This window comes from Lycium barbarum, chromosome 10 (genome assembly GCF_019175385.1).
Source record: "Lycium barbarum isolate Lr01 chromosome 10, ASM1917538v2, whole genome shotgun sequence".
Lineage (NCBI taxonomy): Eukaryota > Viridiplantae > Streptophyta > Magnoliopsida > Solanales > Solanaceae > Lycium > Lycium barbarum.
The window spans coordinates 13288180-13311830 of NC_083346.1; the positions used below are offsets into that span (position 1 = coordinate 13288180).

The following is a 23651-nucleotide window of genomic DNA, read 5'->3' on the forward strand; positions in this document are numbered from 1 at the left end:
AGACAGAGACATAACAGCAAGAGTTATTGGTGTCTTTGTAAATTATAAATGTTACCTGATAAGTTGATATTTTACCAACTTATCTCTTCTTTAATTTTATATTTTTGCTATGTTTCATTGAGAAAGTAGTGCATTTAATACCGTTTATATCTACTTTACAGGTTTTATGTGATTTAGAAGTGATTGGAAGAAATCAAGTGAAAATAAAGTCAAAAAGAAATGTAGGGTAGTTTTGTTAAAATAACCTTATTCTCTTGTTTGTTTACCTTTCAATTTATTGATTTTTTTTGCTACTTTTTCAGTTTATTGTATTCTTTTTGAAAGATTCAATTGGTACCAATGGAAAAGAGGCTCAACACAAATAGTTAACCAGAGGTTCTATTGTCACAGTACCAATTGAAAAATTGGCCACATCAGTGATTTGTCTTCGCATTTTGCTTCATTCTCTGCTATTTTTCCGAGTTTCCTCATTTTTTATTTACTCAGACGGCAAGTATGTTTTACAAACTTGCAAACTGGTTCTTGGATATGCAAAATTCTTTTTCTTCCCTTTTTCCATGTGTGTCCCGTTTTAAAAAATCCCAAGTTGCAGGATAAATGAATTAGATCAGTCGACATTTTCTCTTTACCTTCCTATTTATCTTTCCATTTACTCATTTTCCCACCAAACTACTAACGGTTCTTTCCTATTAAATAACAAGACAAATACCAAATGCTCATCCTATTTTCATTTATTAAGGGATCTTTCCCTGACCGCGAGTCAGAAGTGCCTAAGTTGCTGGCACCGCGGGTTCCTTGTCTTGCTCGGTTTAGGGGGGGGGGGGGGGTATGTGGCCCGGGCTGCGGAGGGTTCTAAGGTGAAATTCACTTTGTTATCTAATGACAAGGCGTGACATTGACACCAACTTTCACTCTGAGTCAAAATTTTGATTGGCGCAATCCTCTCTAGAACCCACCCTTCTTCTTCGTACTTGCGAGGGGGCCGACAGCCCGTCTCTGATCCTCTTAGGTTTGGTGACCAATTCTTAATAGTAACAGTTACAAAGCTATTAAAAGGGTTCAGAAATTGAGGCCATATTTTCCATACATACAATTACATGATATACATATGTAATCCTTAATATCAAAATTCTTGTGTTTTCCTGCATTTTTTGTGATTTACATTTAAATAGAGTAAAAATATTCTTACAGTGATCAATTCTTATAGATGATAGATCATGCACGTTAAATCGTTTTGAATAATCGTCAAAGTAAATTGTGTATGCTAAATTTAACAATTGTATTACTTTGTTGTTCTTTAGAATTAACATTACACTATCTTTTATTACATATGCAACTAAAAAGTTTCCCTAGATGTGATATGAACAAAAAACTCACAATTGCGGATTAATTTTTTGAAAAATAAACAAGTCTAATTGAGAAACAAAATATATAAAGAAGTTTTACCAGATCATGTAACGAGTGGCTGCGAATATATTTGTGTATGTACAAATATTATGTTATTGCAATTACGATTTTTGAATTACATTGTTACACATAAATAATTTTAAATGGCACCTAATTTTACATGTCATTGTTAAGGCCGAATGGCTAAAGGTGTTGATTTATTTATTTAAATATTTTATGGGTCCTTCTCATTTGACATATCTCCTTCATTTTCTTAAAATATAACAAATCAATCGGTTATTAGGGAGTATATATTCGGCTTATTGCTGCAGAATGTATCACCTATTATTTATTTGATTTTGAATTGTTGAGGTTGGTCTTTTTCTACATTTGGTATCAACACTGAGAATATAATTAGTACAATTGATAGTGTTATGGTGGGAAGCTGGAGAGAAATTAAAATTAATCAAAGAGTACGGATTTCTTAATTAGATTTTTTTTTATTTTCTTTAACAACCGCGCGAAACGCGAGAAAATTCCCTAGTAATGTTATATTAGCAAACATCACAGTCGTTAAGAAATCAATAAATATAATGTGAAGTTTACTAAATTAACTCTATTTATTAAATATTTATTGATAATTGAGCATATTAAAGATGACTACTTTTTTAAACACTTGTTATATTTCTATTGAACGGTTAAAGTGACACTTATTTGGATATAATTTTTGTTGCTGATGTGACCCTTATTTTGGGACGGAGGAAGTTGTAACAACTAACAAGCAGTGTACAGATTCATTTTTTTTTTCAACCAGCTACTATAAATCTATAATGTCTTTTGTTTATTCGCTGTCGGCATATACATATTTATAATACTGCCTCCTCGTACCAGCTACCTAAAGGAAAGCTAGGAATCTTCCTACATATATCTCTATGTAAAGCCAATTACTACTTGATTTTCTTCTTCTAGATAACGATTTTTTTTGTGGGGCTTTTCACCTTCTAGATTCCACATCATTTCTTGTTTCCCAATTTATATCTGTGTGTATATAAATGGCTATTCCTTCTTCAGTTCTCCAAGCAAAAGCATATTGTGAATTTTGTTTAAGTATATTAAGTGCAATTACGTCTACTCTTTCTTGATTTTCTTGCTCAAAAGTTGTGAACTTTTCTTTGAAGTTAAGATTATTATGGCTGGTTTAGGGGCAGAGAAAAAAATTGTGGTAGTTATTGGGGGTGGAGTTGCTGGCTCTCTTGTTGCCAAGTCCCTTCAAAACAATGCCAATATCTTCCTCATCGATGAGTAATATAAATTTCTCCTTCCACTCTTTCCTCTCATTCTTAAGTTATTTATTTGCTTGTAGGATCACTACAAAAAAAAAAAAAAAAAAAAAAAAAAAAAATTTGCTACGAAATTTGTCACTAATCTGTCGTTAATCCATTGTTAATCCGTTGCTAAACAAGAATAGCGATGAATTTTGTTGTTTAGCTATAGAATTTATAAAACATGTCTTTTGTTTTAGTAGTGGTTGTAGCTAAAAGTTTTTAACTTTGATACAATTACTGATTGATCCCTTCCTTTTCTTGATTTATCATGAGGACTCATTTGCATTGTCTTATTATTTTTTATGTATGAAATGTTGACAGGAAAGAGTATTTTGAGATAACATGGGCAAGCTTAAGGTCTATGGTTGAACCTTCATTTGCTAAAAGATCAGTCATTTCTCACTCTGAATACCTTTCAGCTGTAGTAAACATCACAGACACTGATGTATTGACCAAAAAAGGTAGTCAAATTCCCTATGACTATCTTGTTGTTGCCACTGATCATACACAAAATAGTGCTTCCACGAAAACTGAGAAAATCAGTCAATACTAAACAGGTACTAATGGGTTTTGATAATACGCGCAAAAGGATTTCCACAATTTGAGGCGGAAGTATCTAATATAAACACTTTATCATATCTTAAGGTATGATATTGGAAAATGCCATAATTTTGAATGTCTAAATGAAATCTACTGACAAGTTTTAAGGGGCTATCGATATATTTAGCCTACAAATTAACTGTTGATAAAGGCGGCTAATTCCCTTTTAATAGTAGGTGGAGGTCCAACAGGTGTGGAGTTGGCTGCTGAAATTGCTGTTGATTTTGCACAAGGGACCAAGATTATTGGAATTTATCGGAGAAAGCGCAAGCAGAAAGACTCTGAATTGGCTTACTTCAAATAAAGTTGAAGTCATTTTGGGACAATCTGTTGATTTGAAATCTGCATCAGATGGCATTTATCAAACATCGGGCGGAGAAACCATAGTTGCTGATTGCCATTTTATTTGCATCGGAAAATCAATTGGTTCGTCATGGCTAAAAGAAACTATCGGGCGGAGAAACCATAGTTGCTGAGTTGGTGTGTTGAGTTTGATGGTTCTTCTTTTAAAGAAATGTTGTTTTTAAGTTTCGTAGTTCTTCTAATAAGTAGTCTATCAAGTCAGAAAAGTTATTCTAACTGATTTGTTTCCTCTTTTTGATTTTATTTTCAGTGTTGAATTGTTGATTATACTAGAGTGTGGAGTTGCAATTTTCGTAAAGTAATGTAATAGATGTCCATTTTATTTTCTCTACTTCTTCTGCAAACTAGGCTGAGAATGTCATACAACTCTTTAAAATTGTTTCAAAGAGATACTTTCATTAAAGAGTATATGCTCCTCTATTTTAACCAAGACGTGCTATTTAATATTCCATATTGGCTCGTATACACCCATAATTGAAGGCATACTTGCTATCTAAGGTCAAATTTGAAGGTCTGTTAATGTATTATGCTTTTTTTCATAACAGGTTGAACTTCTGGGTAACAACATAGCGCATAGAAACTTTTGTTTGTATACCTCATGCATCCCTTTGAATTATCTAAACACCGATGCAATTCCACACCCAAAAACACGTTCACAAAGCTCCCCACATCATATTTTGATGTTGCAAAATATATTAACGTGACCTGAGGGGTGGGATAAAATAATTTCAAATTTGATGGGGTAAGATGAGATATGCAAAATTAAGTATGAGATTAAATGTATACCGTGTTTGGTTGATGGTATAAATTTAATCTGGGATAATTTTATACCGTCAACCAAGATAAATTTAAACCGTCAATCAAATACAACATAAATTCAATCATGGACTTAATTCTGAATATTCCACCTTATCCCGCGTAGCAAACCTAAGTCCTAATAAGGTTTTGATAAAATGAAAATGAATTATGGATATAAGTAGAAAATCAGAATATCAATTACCAGTAAAAATATTTTTGCATGATGTAGGCGTAACAGAGGTTTAAACAACTCTTGTATTTAAATCATTTGCTTTCTGTGATTTGAACCCAATTTATTACACATAGAAGTGTGCATAGCACAGTTTCTATTTCTCTCATTTGAACTTCAAATTGCAGAATTGCAGGTACAAACTCCAATCTTTTCTCTGTAAAATTAGAGGGTGAATCATATAATTTTAATTTCTTATTTATTTTCTGTCTCTTTAGCTGAACTTGAGCACACTATCTTTGATCATCTTTGTTTGAGTTAAAAATTTTGGGAACTTCAATTTCTGTTACTATCTGTTGTAATTCGATCATCTTTCTATTTTGTTGTAGTTACTGTTCATGATGTTGTCACGCTTTCTATCGTATTTTGCCATGAATTCTTCATTCCTGTTATTACCTTTTCCAAACTGTTTTGAATTGTTTTTTTTGTGAGCAGAGTGTCTATCAAAAACAACCTCCAAGGTAGGGGTAAGGACCAGTGGCGGAGCCAGAATTTCCGCCGAGGGGGTTCAAAATATAAAAAAGTAAACATACGAAGAAGCCTAAGGAGTTCAACATCTACTATATATACATAAAAAATAATTTTAACCTTGTAAAAATAGTGTTTTTTTCTGCCGAAGGGGTTCGGATGAACACTCTCGGCATAGTGTGGCTCCGCCACTGGTAAGGACTGCTACTCTGCTTAAACTCTACCCTCCCAAATCTCACTTTGTGGAATTACACTGGGTATGTTGTTGTAAAAATTTTGGGAAACAAAACCTGCAATTGGGTAAGGATTTGAGACTCAATCTGTGTACTAAAATTTGGAAAAACAGAGGAGAATTTACACTCCCGAAATTGTTTACATTGACTAGAATTCCTTCCTGCCCACAAATGTTTGTAATAGTGCCTCAAAGAAATAATTGTTGCTGCCTACCTGTGTGAATGTAAAGCCTGTGTTGATTGTCTTTTGGGTTAAGTATTATTTTACTGGAGTATAGTTCTGATATACGTGCAATGTTCTCACTTGTCCACTTAAGAGACAATAAATTTCGCTTAAAATTTTGTGTATGAAAATTATATGAACGTGTATATTTCGCTCAAGGTTTAAAATTTCACTCAATTTTTTATGTATGAAAGTTGTATGAAATATGTACTTCTCGTTCAAGGCTTAAAAATTTTGCTTAATATTTTGTGTATGAAAATTATATGAAATGCGTACATATCTCTCAAAGCTTAGAATTCTCACATTTTCCGTGTATCGCTCAAGGTTTAGAATTTTGGTCAGAACTGTATAAAATCGATATGAAATATGTATATAACTGTATAATTTTTTTATAAAGTTCATGTTAGTTTTTTTGAAATTTAATACAACTATAACAACATTGTATACAACTTTCATACAAGTTTAATACAAATAATACAACATACAAAACTTAAAATACAATTTTCATACAATCCATGTCCCATTATCATACAACTTTAATACAATTTGATTGTAACTTCGAACTTCAACGAACTAGGATTGAAATTCAAATCTGACCCAAATAGCCTCAAATTATAGATTCGAACTCCCCTCGATGTTTTGATTCTTTTGAGATATAACCCACGTTTGCGGTAATCAATTTTTAGAATTTGAGCTTCGAACTCTTTTAATGGATGACAATGGAATTTTGAGACAAAGGCTTTGTGATTCATAATGTTTCAGATTTCGGTACTTAGGTGTAGTGAAGACTCCAAAATTTAACAAATTTTTGGCTGATTCTTTGTTTTCTTGTTGTAGCGAATATTTTCTCAATTTCACCAACAAAATAAAGCTTCGAGTAAAATCTACCTAAGTTACTCAGCAAAGAAGTTAAGTCCTTTCCACTATTTCTTACTTTTTATTTTTCGTTCGTACGTATCTTTCTTTCCCTAGTTGCTTTTCCCCTTTGTCTTCCTGTCCAATTGATATCAGGTTATACATACAAAAGGAGGGCAAATGGTGATACTCAAAGCACTTTAAAAAATGATTGACTATTAGTCAAACAAATATTTAAAAAGCAATCAACTGGAAAGTACCGAGAAGGTACTTCTAAAAAGTTAGTTATTTTGACAAAAATACTTATCATTTAAAGTTTTGACAGCTTGACCAAACATGCTCTTGGTCACAAGATCTTATATAATTGGGAGACTTCCCTTAATACTACATGCACTAAATCAAAAGGGATGGATCCAACCTTGTACAGAGCAGCTGTGGAAGGCAATGTCCAGCTGATGAAAACAGATGTTGAAGTTGGCTGCCAAGTTACTCCACAAGGCAACACCATTCTGCATCTTGCAGCACTCTATGGTCACTTTGATTTGGCCCGAGAAGTTCTTACTGTTTCCCCAGCATTACTATGTCGTCAGAACAAGAAAAATGAAACCGCACTTCACGTGGCAGCAAAGGAAGGGCACACAGAAGTAGTTCGCTTGTTACTATCTGGTGCGGTAGGAGAGTCAAAGGAAACCCTTATGAGGATGACAGATGACAATGGTGATACAACTTTGCACAAGGCCGTGAGGAAGCAACATGTAGATGTGGTCAGGGTCTTGGTGAAAGAAGATCCTGAGTGTGAATTTCCAGCAAACAAAGCTGGGGAGACACCACTTTATCTTGCTGCGGAGTCTGGTTTTTATGATGCTTTGGTTGAAATCTTGGAATCCTGCAAGACACCAACTTATGCTGGTCCATGTCATCGAACAGCTTTGCATGCAGCAATAATTCATAGACGAGAAGGTAACTTTTCTTATTGATCTCACTTACCGCATGTGATAGTTTGATACTGATATATATCTGGAGTGAATAGGTTAAAAACTCCATAAACTACATTATTAAAAAAAGGCATATGCACAAATAGGCCCTCAAACTTGGCCTCAACTGGCAAGCATGCCCTTCAACTTTGGGTGTGCACAAGTAGGCACCTCAACTTGTATAAAGTTGAACATGTAAACACAAATGTTGACGTGGCACGCAGAAGTGGAGCTACAATGCAACGTGGGGGTTCGGATGAACCCAGTAACTTTTGCGTATATCTTCTATTAGTACTAAACAATCCAGTAGATATATTTCAATATAATGACGTGCGAACCCACTAACAAATATAGCAGATGGTTCAATAGTGAGGATGAGGCTAGCAAAGCGTCGTTCTACGAGAGGAGGGATCGAAACCTGGCTCTAGCGTTTCTTTCTTTTTCATTTGAGTTTTGTTTGTCGGTCCCACTGATGTTAGTCTTTTAGTTTTCCGTACTTAGATTTTGTTTTCTTTTCCTATATTATCAATAATATGTCCTCCACTAAGAGTTGGTTAATGGTTCTTGAAATTAAAGTTTATAATAATCATCCTAGAGCTTTTCTAACGTCTGCTACTATTACCAAAACAGACAATTGGTTCCACATTTGAATTAGCTTAAATCCTTGAATTCAATGGACTTAAATGTCTTTTATTGGAAGGTTACAATGACTGTTATCCTATTTGGTTGACTATTTATTCTTTCTCTTGGCCTTTGCTTCATTATGGGATATCAATCTTTTTAATTTTATTAAATCCTTTTTCCATTGGAGCTAGACTATTCATCCATTCTTATGAGATCAGTTTTGACGATTATAAATATTGAAAAGTCCTTTCTTGTGGGAGGAGTGATACTAAGAAATAAACTTTTTTCTTTTAATAGTTTTTTGTGTTGGGTTTTATATTATTTAATCTTTATTAGATTTTGACTCCTAATTTTATACTAGAAGAGTTTGTTGAATCCTAGGGGATACACTTATACCGAGTGAAATATCCTTAAGGACAGTGTCTTAATTGACACGTGTCAAGCTATGAGATTGTTAACAATGTTCGTGATCGAGTATTTTCCATAAGATTTCCAACAAAACCATCACCGTACTGCGAGTTTTATATCTAAACTATTGGGTACGTGCAGAACCCCATGAACTACCATGAACTCATTGTGCCAAGTGCACTCATTTCTAAGACATTTGTCATCTCTCACACGCCTCTCAACAAGTTGTTCCAAACATTTTGCCACATATATTCACCCGGGTGGTTTTAAATCTATAGGAAGTCATAGTCCAGGGGTAAACATGAACATCCAATAGTCATGAAACTCACAAAATGATGATAATTTAGGAAGGTTTTAGCCTATTCACTCAGATATCTGCGATCAGTTAATTTGAATATTTGTCCTTAAATCGTGGTTGGTTGTTTAATACATACAGAGTGCGCGAAATTACTATGGCAATGGAATAGATCATCATGCGAAGAAGCTGACAAATGGGGTTGGAATTCACTTCACTATGCTGTTAAACAAGGTCTGAAAGAAATAGTTTCTGATATGCTAAGTTGGAAGACATCCTTAGGCTACTGTCCAGCCGGCAGTGAGGATGACTGGACGACCATATTTCACATTGCAGCCCATGAATTAGGTTGTGTACTCATGATGAAAGAGATAATAAAGCACTGCCCAGATTGTTGGGAAATGCTAAACAGCAGCGGCAGAAATGCTCTTCATGTTGCCATATTGAACAATAATAGAAGGGTAGTTAAATTCCTTTTGAATTCTCCAGGCTATAGTAATCTAATTGATGCCACTGATTGGGATGGCAATACTCCTCTCCATTTGCTTGCTGCTTCTGGATACCATATACGAGAATTAATAAACCATCCCAGAGCAAAGAAGATGGAATTTAACAAAGAAAACCAGACTCCATTGGATTTAGCTGTGTCTTCGGCTATCACAGGTTGGCCAGAAAATAAGGTATGCCCCAAAACTTCCTACTCCCTCAGTCCTAATTTATGTGGCACCTTTTGAAAACGAGTTTCTTTTTACCAGAATTTTTTCATATGCCTTTTAAATATTTGAAGTTGTTCACTATTCATGTGATTTATAGTAGTATTCTTCACATAGTTTCCAAATATATAAATTTGATTTCAAAAAAAGTTAAAGTTTCTATGTCCGAATTCATAGTCAAAATTAAGAAGTTTGACTTTTAAAATCTGAATGATGCCACATAAATTGAGACAAAGAGGAATACTTAGGCTCCCCTTTATTCGTAGCATGACTAGATTTCATTCCATTTATGTTTTTGGTGTTGGTAATACATGTGTTGACTCTTGCCTAATAATTTTTTCTTTTTTCTTTTTGAAATAAAACAACTTAATAAGGTAGCTGAAATTTAATAAATTAAATGCAAATATTTAAAGCTAGCTGTAAAATTGACCATTTTCGCCTTGTTTTGGAGCAACCATTAGTACGAAGGGTATTTTTGAGCTACTTGGCCAGTTGGAGGGCATCTTTGAGTTAATTGACTAACGCAAGAGCATTTTTATGCCAAAAACGTAATGGAGGGTAAAATTAACCTATTTCGAAGAGTTCAGGGGTGTTTTTTTTTTTTACCCTTTTCCCTTTTATAGCTATGCCTTTTACAGAACTGCTGTTTTTGGCATTTGTGTCCAAAAAAAGATGTATGGAGTTGTGGTTCTAAACGTTGAAAGCATATACAAGCTGCATCACGTAGAATGACTTCTTAACCTATCTTACTGTACCAGAATTTATTATTTCCTTCAACCAATTTTTTTCAGCTAAACAAATTCTCTGTTCTTCAACTTTGTGTATAAACTCAACTGTGAAAACTTAGGGCTCACTGCTGAAGAATTTGTTAAGATTTGGTCAATTCGGAGGACGTGACTTTGAGATAAAACGGGAGGAAAAGCGAATGCCAACGGCAGAAAATGAAACGGAGACGAGGTGGGAGAATTATAAAGGAAGGATCGATAATTATATGAAGGTAGCTCAGACTCATCTAGTTGTGGCCACACTAATAGCTGCAGTCACCTTCACAGCTGGTTTGACATTGCCGGGAGGCTTCGATAACAATCCAGGTCCTAATCAAGGGATGGCACTTCTAATAAGAAAAACGGTTTTCAAAGCATTCGTTGTTACAAATGCCATTTCCTTTGTATGCTCTTCTGGTGCTGTATTCAGCTACATCGCCATGGCAGCAATCGATGCATTTGCCAAGAATCTCGCTGCTATCACGTTGTTATACCGACTCTCAACTTTTTGGCTGTTTTTTGCTTTGGCAGCAGTTATGCTTGCATTTGTAACTGGTACATATGCTACTTTAGCACATTCCACTACTACTCTTGCCATTGTTGTCTCTGCCCTCAGCAGCATCTACTTTTTTATGCTGTTTGTGTACATGTCAGCCATGAAATACGGCCTCTAGGTTGATTTGCCAAAGCATATTCAATCAATTGTAGCTTTAATTTCTTTGTTGAAATAAGTTGTTCAGTAAGATCAATATTTTCACCTTTTGTCAAAGACCCTAAATGAAATAACTTCGTCATTTTAGAAAGAAAAAAACTGTACGTTTGCAACTTTAATACCGCAATCATTTAAAGGTTGTAAAGGTTCATTAGTCTAAAAAGACTTTTAGACTTTCTAGTACAATGTAAAATCCGAGGAAAGCTTTTGCACGTTGCTTAGCATCTCCAAAATTAAGTTTAATACTTGTAAAATCTGAAGAGGCTTTTGCACGTGGCTTGCATCTTTAAAATTAGTGAATTTATCTGTACTTCGCACAGTCATTAAAGACATCAATATATATATATATATATATATATATATATATATATATATATATATATATATATATATTATTTATATATTAATTAACCAAATAAAAAATAATATGCTGACACTTTTCATACCTCAAATAACATTACATGTTAAAAGTTGTCCATAAAATGCCCATACAAGTGACTCCATAGAAGAAAACATTTCTTTAGTAGTTAGTAGATTTTCAGCAAAGTCATAATTTACTATTTTTAATCAAAGAAAATTTATTTGTACAAATTGAGTAAATATAAAACATAAAGCATTTTCAATATATGCTGGCAATTTTCATACTTCAAGCAATATTATGTGTGAGGAGTTGTCCATAAAATGCCATACAATTGATTCCATAGAGGAAAACACTTGTTTTATAGTTAACAGATTGTTTTATAGTTAACAGAATTTTAATAAAGTCATAAGTTACTATTTTGAACCAAAAGAAATTATAAACTTACGCCATTCAGAAATCATACAAAAATCAAACTAAAGAAAGATCAAGAGAGCATAGGAAAAAATAAATAAAGAAGAAAATAATACAATACGCACATCACTCTTACAACCTTAATCATAAAAATATAGACGTAAAAAAAAATGAAACCAGAGCATAATTTTCCGAGCTCTTATCGACATCCACTACCGTAAACCGATCATCATTCAAGAGTCTTCTTCTTTGTCAAGCCAAACTAAAGCATGAATATAATACGGTTGTAAATATAATTACTACTTCAAATATGAAATGTAAGGTAACATTGGGTAGGGCTCGTGAAACAAAAATTATGAATTTATGATATCTGATTCTCAAGAAGGGTGACATGATTTACTAATGTGATCATTTTTTTTTCGCAACAAAATCTTACAATGCATCTATTTATAGGACTACAATATGGAGTATCAAGTAATGTGTTGAACATGTCTATTAATGATTTAGGTATTATGGTGATAATAAGTTGTGGGAGTAACGAAAATAAAGACCATTAAACTTTTACATTAAAGAACATGAATGAATGGTTAATTGACATATTTATTCTGCTACAATAAAACATAAAGATGTTGGAAAATTGGAAAAGAGAGAGAGAGAGAGCGCTAAATAGAATCTTTAACCAAAGAGAAGTGTCACATCACTCTTATTTGATGCTTTTAATTTGTATTTTGTTTCTAAATGTGAATTGTTGGCACTTAGATTTGGTAGATCGATATTTTCTCATTTCTTCAAATATAAAATTTAAATTAAATGGAAAGAATAGAAGAAACAAAAAGAAAAGATGAAAAAACATATGCAAATAAACTGTAAAGATAACATAATGCAGACAGAGACATAGCAGCAAGAGTTATTGGTGTCTTTGTAAATTATAAATGTTACCTGATAAGTTGATATTTTACCAACTTATCTCTTCTTTAATTTTATATTTTTGCTATGTTTCATTGAGAAAGTAGTGCATTTAATACCGTTTATATCTACTTTACAGGTTTTATGTGATTTAGAAGTGATTGGAAGAAATCAAGTGAAAATAAAGTCAAAAAGAAATGTATGGTAGTTTTGTTAAAATAACCTTATTCTCTTGTTTGTTTACCTTTCAATTTATTGATTTTTTTTGCTACTTTTTCAGTTTATTGTATTCTTTTTGAAAGATTCAATTGGTACCAATGGAAAAGAGGCTCAACACAAATAGTTAACCAGAGGTTCTATTGTCACAGTACCAATTGAAAAATTGGCCACATCAGTGATTTGTCTTCGCATTTTGCTTCATTCTCTGCTATTTTTCCGAGTTTCCTCATTTTTTATTTACTCAGACGGCAAATATGTTTTACAAACTTGCAAACTGGTTCTTGGATATGCAAAATTCTTTTTCTTCCCTTTTTCCATGTGTGTCCCGTTTTAAAAAATCCCAAGTTGCAGGATAAATGAATTAGATCAGTCGACATTTTCTCTTTACCTTCCTATTTATCTTTCCATTTACTCATTTTCCCACCAAACTACTAACGGTTCTTTCCTATTAAATAACAAGACAAATACCAAATGCTCATCCTATTTTCATTTATTAAGGGATCTTTCCCTGACCGCGAGTCAGAAGTGCCTAAGTTGCTGGCACCGCGGGTTCCTTGTCTTGCTCGGTTTAGGGGGGGGGGGGTATGTGGCCCGGGCTGCGGAGGGTTCTAAGGTGAAATTCACTTTGTTATCTAATGACAAGGCGTGACATTGACACCAACTTTCACTCTGAGTCAAAATTTTGATTGGCGCAATCCTCTCTAGAACCCACCCTTCTTCTTCGTACTTGCGAGGGGGCCGACAGCCCGTCTCTGATCCTCTTAGGTTTGGTGACCAATTCTTAATAGTAACAGTTACAAAGCTATTAAAAGGGTTCAGAAATTGAGGCCATATTTTCCATACATACAATTACATGATATACATATGTAATCCTTAATATCAAAATTCTTGTGTTTTCCTGCATTTTTTGTGATTTACATTTAAATAGAGTAAAAATATTCTTACAGTGATCAATTCTTATAGATGATAGATCATGCACGTTAAATCGTTTTGAATAATCGTCAAAGTAAATTGTGTATGCTAAATTTAACAATTGTATTACTTTGTTGTTCTTTAGAATTAACATTACACTATCTTTTATTACATATGCAACTAAAAAGTTTCCCTAGATGTGATATGAACAAAAAACTCACAATTGCGGATTAATTTTTTGAAAAATAAACAAGTCTAATTGAGAAACAAAATATATAAAGAAGTTTTACCAGATCATGTAACGAGTGGCTGCGAATATATTTGTGTATGTACAAATATTATGTTATTGCAATTACGATTTTTGAATTACATTGTTACACATAAATAATTTTAAATGGCACCTAATTTTACTTGTCATTGTTAAGGCCGAATGGCTAAAGGTGTTGATTTATTTATTTAAATATTTTATGGGTCCTTCTCATTTGACATATCTCCTTCATTTTCTTAAAATATAACAAATCAATCGGTTATTAGGGAGTATATATTCGGCTTATTGCTGCAGAATGTATCACCTATTATTTATTTGATTTTGAATTGTTGAGGTTGGTCTTTTTCTACATTTGGTATCAACAGTGAGAATATAATTAGTACAATTGATAGTGTTATGGTGGGAAGCTAGAGAGAAATTAAAATTAATCAAAGAGTACGGATTTCTTAATTAGAATTTTTTTTATTTTCTTTAACAACCGCGCGAAACGCGGGAAAATTCCCTAGTAATGTTATATTAGCAAACATCACAGTCGTTAAGAAATCAATAAATATAATGTGAAGTTTACTAAATTAACCCTATTTATTAAATATTTATTGATAATTGAGCATATTAAAGATGATTACTTTTTTAAACACTTGTTATATTTCTATTGAACGGTTAAAGTGACACTTATTTGGATATAATTTTTGTTGCTGATGTGACCCTTATTTTGGGACGGAGGAAGTTGTAACAACTAACAAGCAGTGTACAGATTCATTTTTTTTTTTTTCAACCAGCTACTATAAATCTATAATGTCTTTTGTTTATTCGCTGTCGGCATATACATATTTATAATACTGCCTCCTCGTACCAGCTACCTAAAGGAAAGCTAGGAATCTTCCTACATATATCTCTATGTAAAGCCAATTACTACTTGATTTTCTTCTTCTAGATAACGATTTTTTTTTGTGGGGCTTTTCACCTTCTAGATTCCACATCATTTCTTGTTTCCCAATTTATATCTGTGTGTATATAAATGGCTATTCCTTCTTCAGTTCTCCAAGCAAAAGCATATTGTGAATTTTGTTTAAGTATATTAAGTGCAATTACGTCTACTCTTTCTTGATTTTCTTGCTCAAAAGTTGTGAACTTTTCTTTGAAATTAAGATTATTATGGCTGGTTTAGGGGCAGAGAAAAAAATTGTGGTAGTTATTGGGGGTGGAGTTGCTGGCTCTCTTGTTGCCAAGTCCCTTCAAAACAATGCCAATATCTTCCTCATCGATGAGTAATATAAATTTCTCCTTCCACTCTTTCCTCTCATTCTTTAGTTATTTATTTGCTTGTAGGATCACTACAAAAAAAAAAAAAAAAAATTTGCTACGAAATTTGTCACTAATCTGTCGTTAATCCATTGTTAATCCGTTGCTAAACAAGAATAGCGATGAATTTTGTTGTTTAGCTATAGAATTTATAAAACATGTCTTTTGTTTTAGTAGTGGTTGTAGCTAAAAGTTTTTAACTTTGATACAATTACTGATTGATCCCTTCCTTGTCTTGATTTATCATGAGGACTCATTTGCATTGTCTTATTATTTTTTATGTATGAAATGTTTACAGGAAAGAGTATTTTGAGATAACATGGGCAAGCTTAAGGTCTATGGTTGAACCTTCATTTGCTAAAAGATCAGTCATTTCTCACTCTGAATACCTTTCAGCTGTAGTAAACATCACAGACACTGATGTATTGACCAAAAAAGGTAGTCAAATTCCCTATGACTATCTTGTTGTTGCCACTGATCATACACAAAATAGTGCTTCCACGAAAACTGAGAAAATCAGTCAATACTAAACAGGTACTAATGGGTTTTGATAATACGCGCAAAAGGATTTCCACAATTTGAGGCGGAAGTATCTAATATAAACACTTTATCATATCTTAAGGTATGATATTGGAAAATGCCATAATTTTGAATGTCTAAATGAAATCTACTGACAAATTTTAAGGGGCTATCGATATATTTAGCCTACAAATTAACTGTTGCTTAACTCAGTTTTGTTTTTGGTTTACAGATTATGAAAAGATAAAGGCGGCTAATTCCCTTTTAATAGTACGTGGAGGTCCAACAGGTGTGGAGTTGGCTGCTGAAATTGCTGTTGATTTTGCACAAGGGACCAAGATTATTGGAATTTATCGGAGAAAGCGCAGGCAGAAAGACTCTGAATTGGCTTACTTCAAATAAAGTTGAAGTCATTTTGGGACAATCTGTTGATTTGAAATCTGCATCAGATGGCATTTATCAGACATCGGGCGGAGAAACCATAGTTGCTGATTGCCATTTTATTTGCATCGGAAAATCAATTGGTTCGTCATGGCTAAAAGAAACTATCTTGAAGGATAGTTTGGAGAGCAAAGGAAGGCTAATGGTTGATTCAAATTTAAGAGTCAAGGGTCACAACAACATTTTTGGTATGGTGGATATCACTGATAATCCGGTAAGTAAATGAATCCTTTCTCAACTTCTTTAATGTTCTTATTGCATCGGATATGTTCTTAACTGGTGAAATGCAGGAACTTAAACAAGGATATTTGGCTCAAGGTCACGCAAAAATAGCTGCCAAGAACATCGCGTTGTTAATAAAGGGATCAAAAGATCAGAAATTAGCTATGTATAAGCCAGCAACTAAGGCATTTGCCATAGTTTCTTTAGGGAGAAAAAAAGCAGTGGCTCAATTTCCTTGTTTCTCTATTGCTGGACGCGTCCCAGGCATGACAAAATCCGGGGATTTATTTGTTGGAAATAAGCGCAAGGGACTTGGTCTACAACCTGATGCTTAGTGATCTTGACATCGAGCATCAGGATGTATGAATCTTTTACAAGTCGCAATATGAGTTGGTGTGTTGAGTTTGATGGTTCTTCTTTTAAGGAAATGTTGTTTAAAGTTTCATAGTTCTTCTAATAAGTGGTGTATCAAGTTCGAAAGGTTATTCTAACTGATTTGTTTCCTCTTTTTGATTTTATTTTCAATGTTAATTATACTGGGGTGTGGAGTTGCAGTTTTCGTAAAGTAATACTCCCTCTGTTTCAATTTGTTTGAACCTATTTCTTTTTTAGTCCGTGCCAAAATGAATGACCTCTTTCCTAATTTGGAAACAAATTCACTTTATGAATGATTTACAACCACACAAATTTTCAAAGCTTATTTTGAACCACAAGTTTCAAAAGTCTTCCCTCTTTCTTAAATGTCGTGCCCAGTCAAATGGGTTCATATAAATTGAAGCGGAGGGAGTATAATAGAAGTCCATTTTTTTCTCTAGTTCTTCTGCAAGCTAGGTTCCTCTATCTTAACCAAGATGTGCTACATAATATTCCATATTGGCTCGTGACAGTATGAACATATGAGTTTTTCTTACCCGCACTGGATGCCTACATCAAATAGTGTAAACTTATTATAATTAAGTGGATGCCTACATCAAATAGTGTAAACTTATTATAATTAAGTGATTTCATAAGGACATGACGCATGTTATTAAGAAACTGAAAAAAAAAAGTTTACATAAATAAAAGAAAGAAAATAGAATGAATGCGCGTAAAGAAGAAAAAATCAGAGAATTAAATTGAAACCTTAGCCCATTCAAATAGAAAGGAAGCAAATATACCCTTAATTTTTGCAAATGGCAACCTCAAAAATGATTCAAGAGGCAAATCTTTTCAAACATTCCCTTCAATTTTGCAAAGGTATCTCTTTCTGTCTGCTTTTACAGTATGCCCGGATACATAGTGCCCTTTGAATTTTTAGCACCAAGGCTAGGCTTGGTTTGCTCAATTTTTGTGCCAAGGCATTCAACAACTTATATATATATATATAAAATAATTTTCTCCTATGCCTCCACCCCTGGGGCTAATCACAATATTTTTTTTAATTAGTTGCAGTTGTGGAGCCGTCAAAGAAGGCAAAACTGATGGATGTTGATCGGGTTAGTTCTTTATTTCAGGGTGTTACAATTTAGAGCTAATCGGTGTTTGTTAATAGTTGTTCTTAGACCTTTTATCTCTTCACAAGGGATTACATGATTTTTACAACTTAAATTTATGATCCTAGAACATCATAAAATGACTAAAAACTGGACCAGGGGAATTGAAAAGAATGTCTTATCTATTTAAGGTACAAGGTTGGGGTAGATGACTTTGGCTGACAGAGAATTACTTGAATGATTCCCTTATTGTCACTATTATCTGTTTTTTTTTTTTTTTGGCTTCATTAGTCTTGTGTAGGGCTATGCTACATTTCCTCAGTCAACTCTTGTTATTGGAACTTGGTTTTTAGTTTGTATTAAGGTTTAATCAAGTTTGGAGTTGTGGTTGAAGCTTATCTCCTTCACCAACTAATTTAAATCAAATCAGGCAGCAGAAGGCTAGTTCGTATATTATCAATATCTCTAAAGGAATATAAAAAGATGTACTTGTCCATTTTGAGAATGGAACAAACATAATTTATGTATTGAACGCCACACTCCTGCTTTGTATCCTTCTAGGATGTGGACTAAGAAGTATTCCCTTTAGGAATCAAATTTCATTTCTACAAGGTCTTAAAATACTTTTTCCCTTCAGATAAATTATAAATAGTAATAGCAGTAGTAGTAGTACTTACTGGGAAACACAATCACTAGATCAACACTAAAAACCGAACAAATCGTTGGCGGGGCTTCTCAAACATATAAAGGTAAGTGGTACAAGTTGTACTAGAAAACCTGTTTATATTTCTAGTTGCTGAAGCTTTCTTCTTAATAGTCGTTCTTGGTTTTCGTATATATATGCACCCGAAAGATTTAACTTCTTCAACATGTGAATTACTGAAGCATTGGCCTTGTCTTATCTAGGCCATGGGAATTTACTTCCAGGAGGTAATAATTGTGGAGATCCTCAGCAGGTTACCTCTGTGGTCTCTTCTTCGATTCAAATGTGTTTCAAAATTTTGGAAGACATTAATCTCAGATCCTTACTGTAAGATGCAGCATCTCAACCATGCCAAAAATGACGATAATTGTCGAAAGTTCTTTGTTAGCCAATTGTGCCTAATAAGGGTACATATTCCTTTTATTGTTCGTATATATCGGCAGTAGAGATTGAAGATGTACAAAAAATTGATTGCCCTTCAAACTGTAGCCAAAAAATCTATGGTTGCGATGGCTTATTTCTTATCGGGGTTCGTAATTGTCCTGATAAGCACCTCATACTTATTGCTATGGAACCCCACCACAAGAGAATCAATGGTATTTCCCCGTCCAGAATTTCCATCGGATGATCTTTGTACTTGGGGATTGGGATATGACTCAACTAGTGATGACTATAAGATCCTAATTCATCGCGGAGTATGTACTGAATTTTTTATGCTGAAAAGTGGTTCCCGGAGAAAAATTGATACCATCCTACTGGCATTTATCCTGACTTGTCTGGTATGGACTCTTTTGCATTTGTACATGGAGCATTTCATTGGATTGGTTCGTCACTAAATTATTATAATGTGGTTTCATTTAATATAGTGGCCGAGCCAGGATTTTCACTAAAGGGGTTTAAAATATAAAAAGGTAAACACATGAAGAAGACAAAGGGGTCCAATGTTTATTATATATACATAAAAAATAATTTTAATCATGTATACACAGTATAATTTTCCGCCGAAGGGGGTTCGGAACCCCCTTGCCCCTTCCTCCCTCCGCCCCTCTGGAGAGATACTGTTGCCAGAGAAATTGTGCTTGACTGCCAACGTGGAGTATGTTGAACGTGGCATTTCAGTATTGGATGGAATGCTTTGTGGTTATTGCATTTCTACTTATCTGGGAAAGGGCACTTTTAAGTTATGGGTAATGCAAGACTATGGTGTCAAGGAATCTTGGCATCAAATTTTAATTGTGGATTATCCAGATCTTTATTCAGCCATACCGAAATATATGTCCGCGGACTATGGAGTGATACTCTGCTTCATAATTTTGGACGTTGTTGGTCCAATATTCTGGACTACCCATACCCAATTTGGTGGTTTATGGAAATATGATGCCATTCGAGATTCGCTTATACAGAAAGCTTGATCGTTCCAAATTTTTACTTAGTATTTATTTATGTATGATCGAGGCACTTTTTCCTTTTTTTTTTTTTTTTTTTTTTTTTTTTTGATCCATTGCTCGCCAATATTTGGCTCCAGAATGTATACCAAAGCAGTCAACTGGCTTATCTCGTGTTGTCTGGAACTATTTCTTTGCTAAGAAAGAAGTTGCTGAAGTTGAACCCCGTGTCTTTTGCCTTAGTGTTGCTTGTCTAATCATATATACCAATTGCTACGGGTAATCCATTTTTTACTCTTGAGCTGTGGTTAGTGGTTATTCTGTTTGGCCATCTTTTCCGGTTTGAAAGATGTTACGCAAGTAATCTTCCCATAATAACAATGCAGGAAATGTAACATCTACTTTTACAACTTTTGTGTGTTCTGTATTTTAACTTAATGTCATCATTGTGGTGAGAGGTTATGGCTGACCTCAACTTGTGTATTAACGATAAAGTCTTTACAAGAAGAGATGGAGAATTAAAACAGCTCTGCTGAGGATAAAATAGGCATCATGCTATAAAAACAAAACAAAAGGCAAACGAAGGATGATGCCATATATTACAGATGTGGATGTAAGTCATCCATTCTGGAGTTGTAAAACCAAAAAACAATCTTACAAAAAAGCCTTCTTTTTGGTTCTGAATCTGAAACTGATCAGTTGATAGTTAACAATATTACAAAAAAGCCTTCTTTTTGGTTATGAATCTGAAACTGATCAGTTGATCGTTATCATTCTCTCAAAATAACTCTTACTTTGGCTGATAAAGAATGAGCTGCCCTGAAGAAAGCAGTTGGTTTCTTGTGTAAACTTCAGTTTGTTAGAAGATTTGTAGTGTTATTAGCTTTCCTGAAACAGTGAGCAAAGAGGAAATGTCCTTCCTGTTTCAGTTTATAGATTTGAATAAGTATGCCTGCTCAGGGGCGGATTTAGAGGCTGCCCAGGGTGTTCACCCGAACACCCTCGGCGAAAAATTACAGTGTATGTATAAGGTAGATTTTTTGTGTTTATGTACATATATTAACTTCTGAACACCCTGAACAAATGCAAAAGGTTAGCTCAAGTGGTTCAGGGTGTTCAAATTGAATCTAGCATCCTAGGTTTGATTCCAGTAAAAACATTATTTTTTATATTTAGCTTTTGTTGTTTTTTCCAAACCCCCTGAGTCAAAATCCTGGATTCGCCACTGCTACTTGCCATGGGCCTTTTGAGAATCTACCTATGGTGTTGATAAAAAATTGTGAATCAGATCCCTCTGAGTTGCTTGGTATTTCATTGGTTGCTCAGCAGAACAGTAGTTAGTCTCAATAGTAAACGCATTGCTAAAACTACAAATGTAACTAATGTACTAATTATTTTGGGGTTATGAAAATGAAGAGTCATGGGAGATGCGGTTTTGAAGTAGTAAGAATTATATCTCCAAGCTAAGTCGTTTGGTTGGAAGTAAGTTATCCGAGGATAATTTATCCCGGGATTAGTTATTCCGGAATTAGTTATTCTACCCTCCCACAAGAATAAAATAACATTAAAATCTCGGGATTAGTTATACCTCCATTTTATCCCAACCAAACATGGGATAAATTCATCTCAAATATAATTCCGGGATTATTTATCATTATCCCTTGTACCAAACGAGTTCGCTCCATGGGTTACAAAGATAAAAGAATAACAACTTTAGAATAAAATGTATGATTATTTATATATGGATGATTATTTGGTTCAATTTTCTTATTCAGGTATAAATAGTTTCAAAATTGTTTGTACTGCAATTATAGTATTATTTTAATATCATACTCAATGTGGATAACCAAAAAAAAAAAAAAGCAAAGCTAAAAATAAAATTAAAATATTTATTTAAATTTATCTAGTATAAAATGAAAGAACTTATTTTATATTATTTAACTACTATATAGAAATGACATTTGTGGTGTACGAACACTGCAATAATATATTGTACAAAAGGTATTGTAAATTGTACCATAGACTTGCCCTTTTTCATTGTTGAATGAACACGTGTATTCAATTTATCTTTGGAGAACCACGTGTAGCCCTTTTTACACAAACTAACCCTATCTGGTAGTCTTTACAATTCTCTCATTGCAATTTTCCCTTCACAAATCCACAGTTCCCTAAGTTGAATCTGCAAACTAAAAACATAAGTCTAAGTGCCTTATCAACAACAATATTGAACCCAATTTTAGTACCAGAATCAGCTCACCCAAGCAAAAATTGGGTTACTATCTAACCAGGGGCGGACCCACGTGTTGCCAAGTGGATTCAATTGAACCCACTTGGTCTGTAAATCTACTGTTTATGTAGGGAAAATCATCATCACATTTTAATATATGAAACCTTTTGAATCCACTTGACACAAAGCTTGGCTCTGGCGCAGCGGTCAAGTGGGTTCAAATACACCTTCAGAATGCGGGATCGAACCTCTTTAGACACGCTGCATGTATTTTGTTACTTTTGGCCAATTTTCCTGCTATGCTACAAAGATCAAAGTATTGGCCAACAAAAGTCAGTTAATGTTGATTGGTGGTCAACTAGCTAGCCTTTATATTGTCTTTCTTTTTTTCCAATGTCACCTTTTATATTTTGTTTTCTTACTCAAATTCAATAAAAAATAATTATATAAAATCTATTTTACCTTAAAGAAATTAAAATTTTATAAAATGAATTTTGATACTCTCTTTTATAGTTTTTTTGCTAAAAGATGCAACTATATTTGTTGAAATTATATATAGTTTATTTTAATATAGTTAATCAGTTTATATTAGTTTTTTAGTTTATAACTTTTTTGTATCGTCTTTTGTTCGTAAATAACAAAATTGGTCATTATGAATGAATTTTGTTAAATTACATAGAGTTAATAGATTTTTTAATTCTTGTTGAAGTAAAACTCTTTTAATTAGATAGTTTTTCTTTAAAAAAAAAAGTAATAGGTTCTTTGTAATTTTTTTTTTCTCAAGTTGTTTTAAAAAAAATTGAGGGTTGAGTTTAAAATAAGTCTATTTTGAGATTACATTATTAACCAAAAAAGGCGGGGGGGGGGGGGGGGGGGGGGGGGGGGGGGATTGTTCTGCCTAACGCTGCTTAAACTATTGGTTATCAATCCTCATTTATTACGTCGTAATTGAACCCGCTTGTGTAAAATCCTGGGTCCGCCACTGTATCTAACAATCTAGCAATTTCTGGGCAACATTTCTATTATATATAAGTGTGGTGGGTGTTCGAACAAAACTATTAAAAGTGGTACCATGTGCTCCATTAATAAGACCACTAATCTCTTTCCTTAATCCAACCTTCAGCCTTTCATTCAATCTAATTCCCAGTTCCCACTTATTGTAAATTTCATTTTACCACGATTATCCAATTTTTGAATTTATCATCTAAAAATTAATTTTCTATTTTTAGTATAAAATTATTTAATTTTAATTTTATCATACAAAATTACTTCTAAATTTATCATATAAAAGTTATCCAACTATAAAATTTATTAGACAAAAATCATTTTTTTA

General features: G+C 33.5%; 2 protein-coding genes and 1 pseudogene across 2 annotated transcripts; all 3 read left to right on the top strand.

The window, feature by feature from the left end:
- The first annotated feature begins 2484 nt into the window (after positions 1-2484).
- LOC132615408 (uncharacterized) lies at positions 2485-4018 on the top strand. The gene is made up of 2 exons (XM_060330015.1): positions 2485-2688; positions 3033-4018. The coding sequence occupies exons 1-2, from the start codon at positions 2576-2578 to the stop codon at positions 3262-3264; spliced, it is 345 nt and encodes a 114-aa protein (XP_060185998.1). The 5' UTR covers positions 2485-2575; the 3' UTR covers positions 3265-4018.
- Positions 4019-6818: 2800 nt separating this feature from the next.
- LOC132612740 (protein ACCELERATED CELL DEATH 6-like) lies at positions 6819-10932 on the top strand. Its single transcript, XM_060326837.1, has 3 exons — positions 6819-7450; positions 8954-9461; positions 10342-10932. Exons 1-3 carry the CDS (start codon positions 6888-6890, stop codon positions 10930-10932), a joined length of 1662 nt encoding a protein of 553 aa, XP_060182820.1. The 5' UTR covers positions 6819-6887.
- Positions 10933-15128: 4196 nt separating this feature from the next.
- LOC132614945 (uncharacterized) lies at positions 15129-17361 on the top strand (annotated as a pseudogene).
- The last annotated feature ends 6290 nt before the right edge of the window (positions 17362-23651 follow it).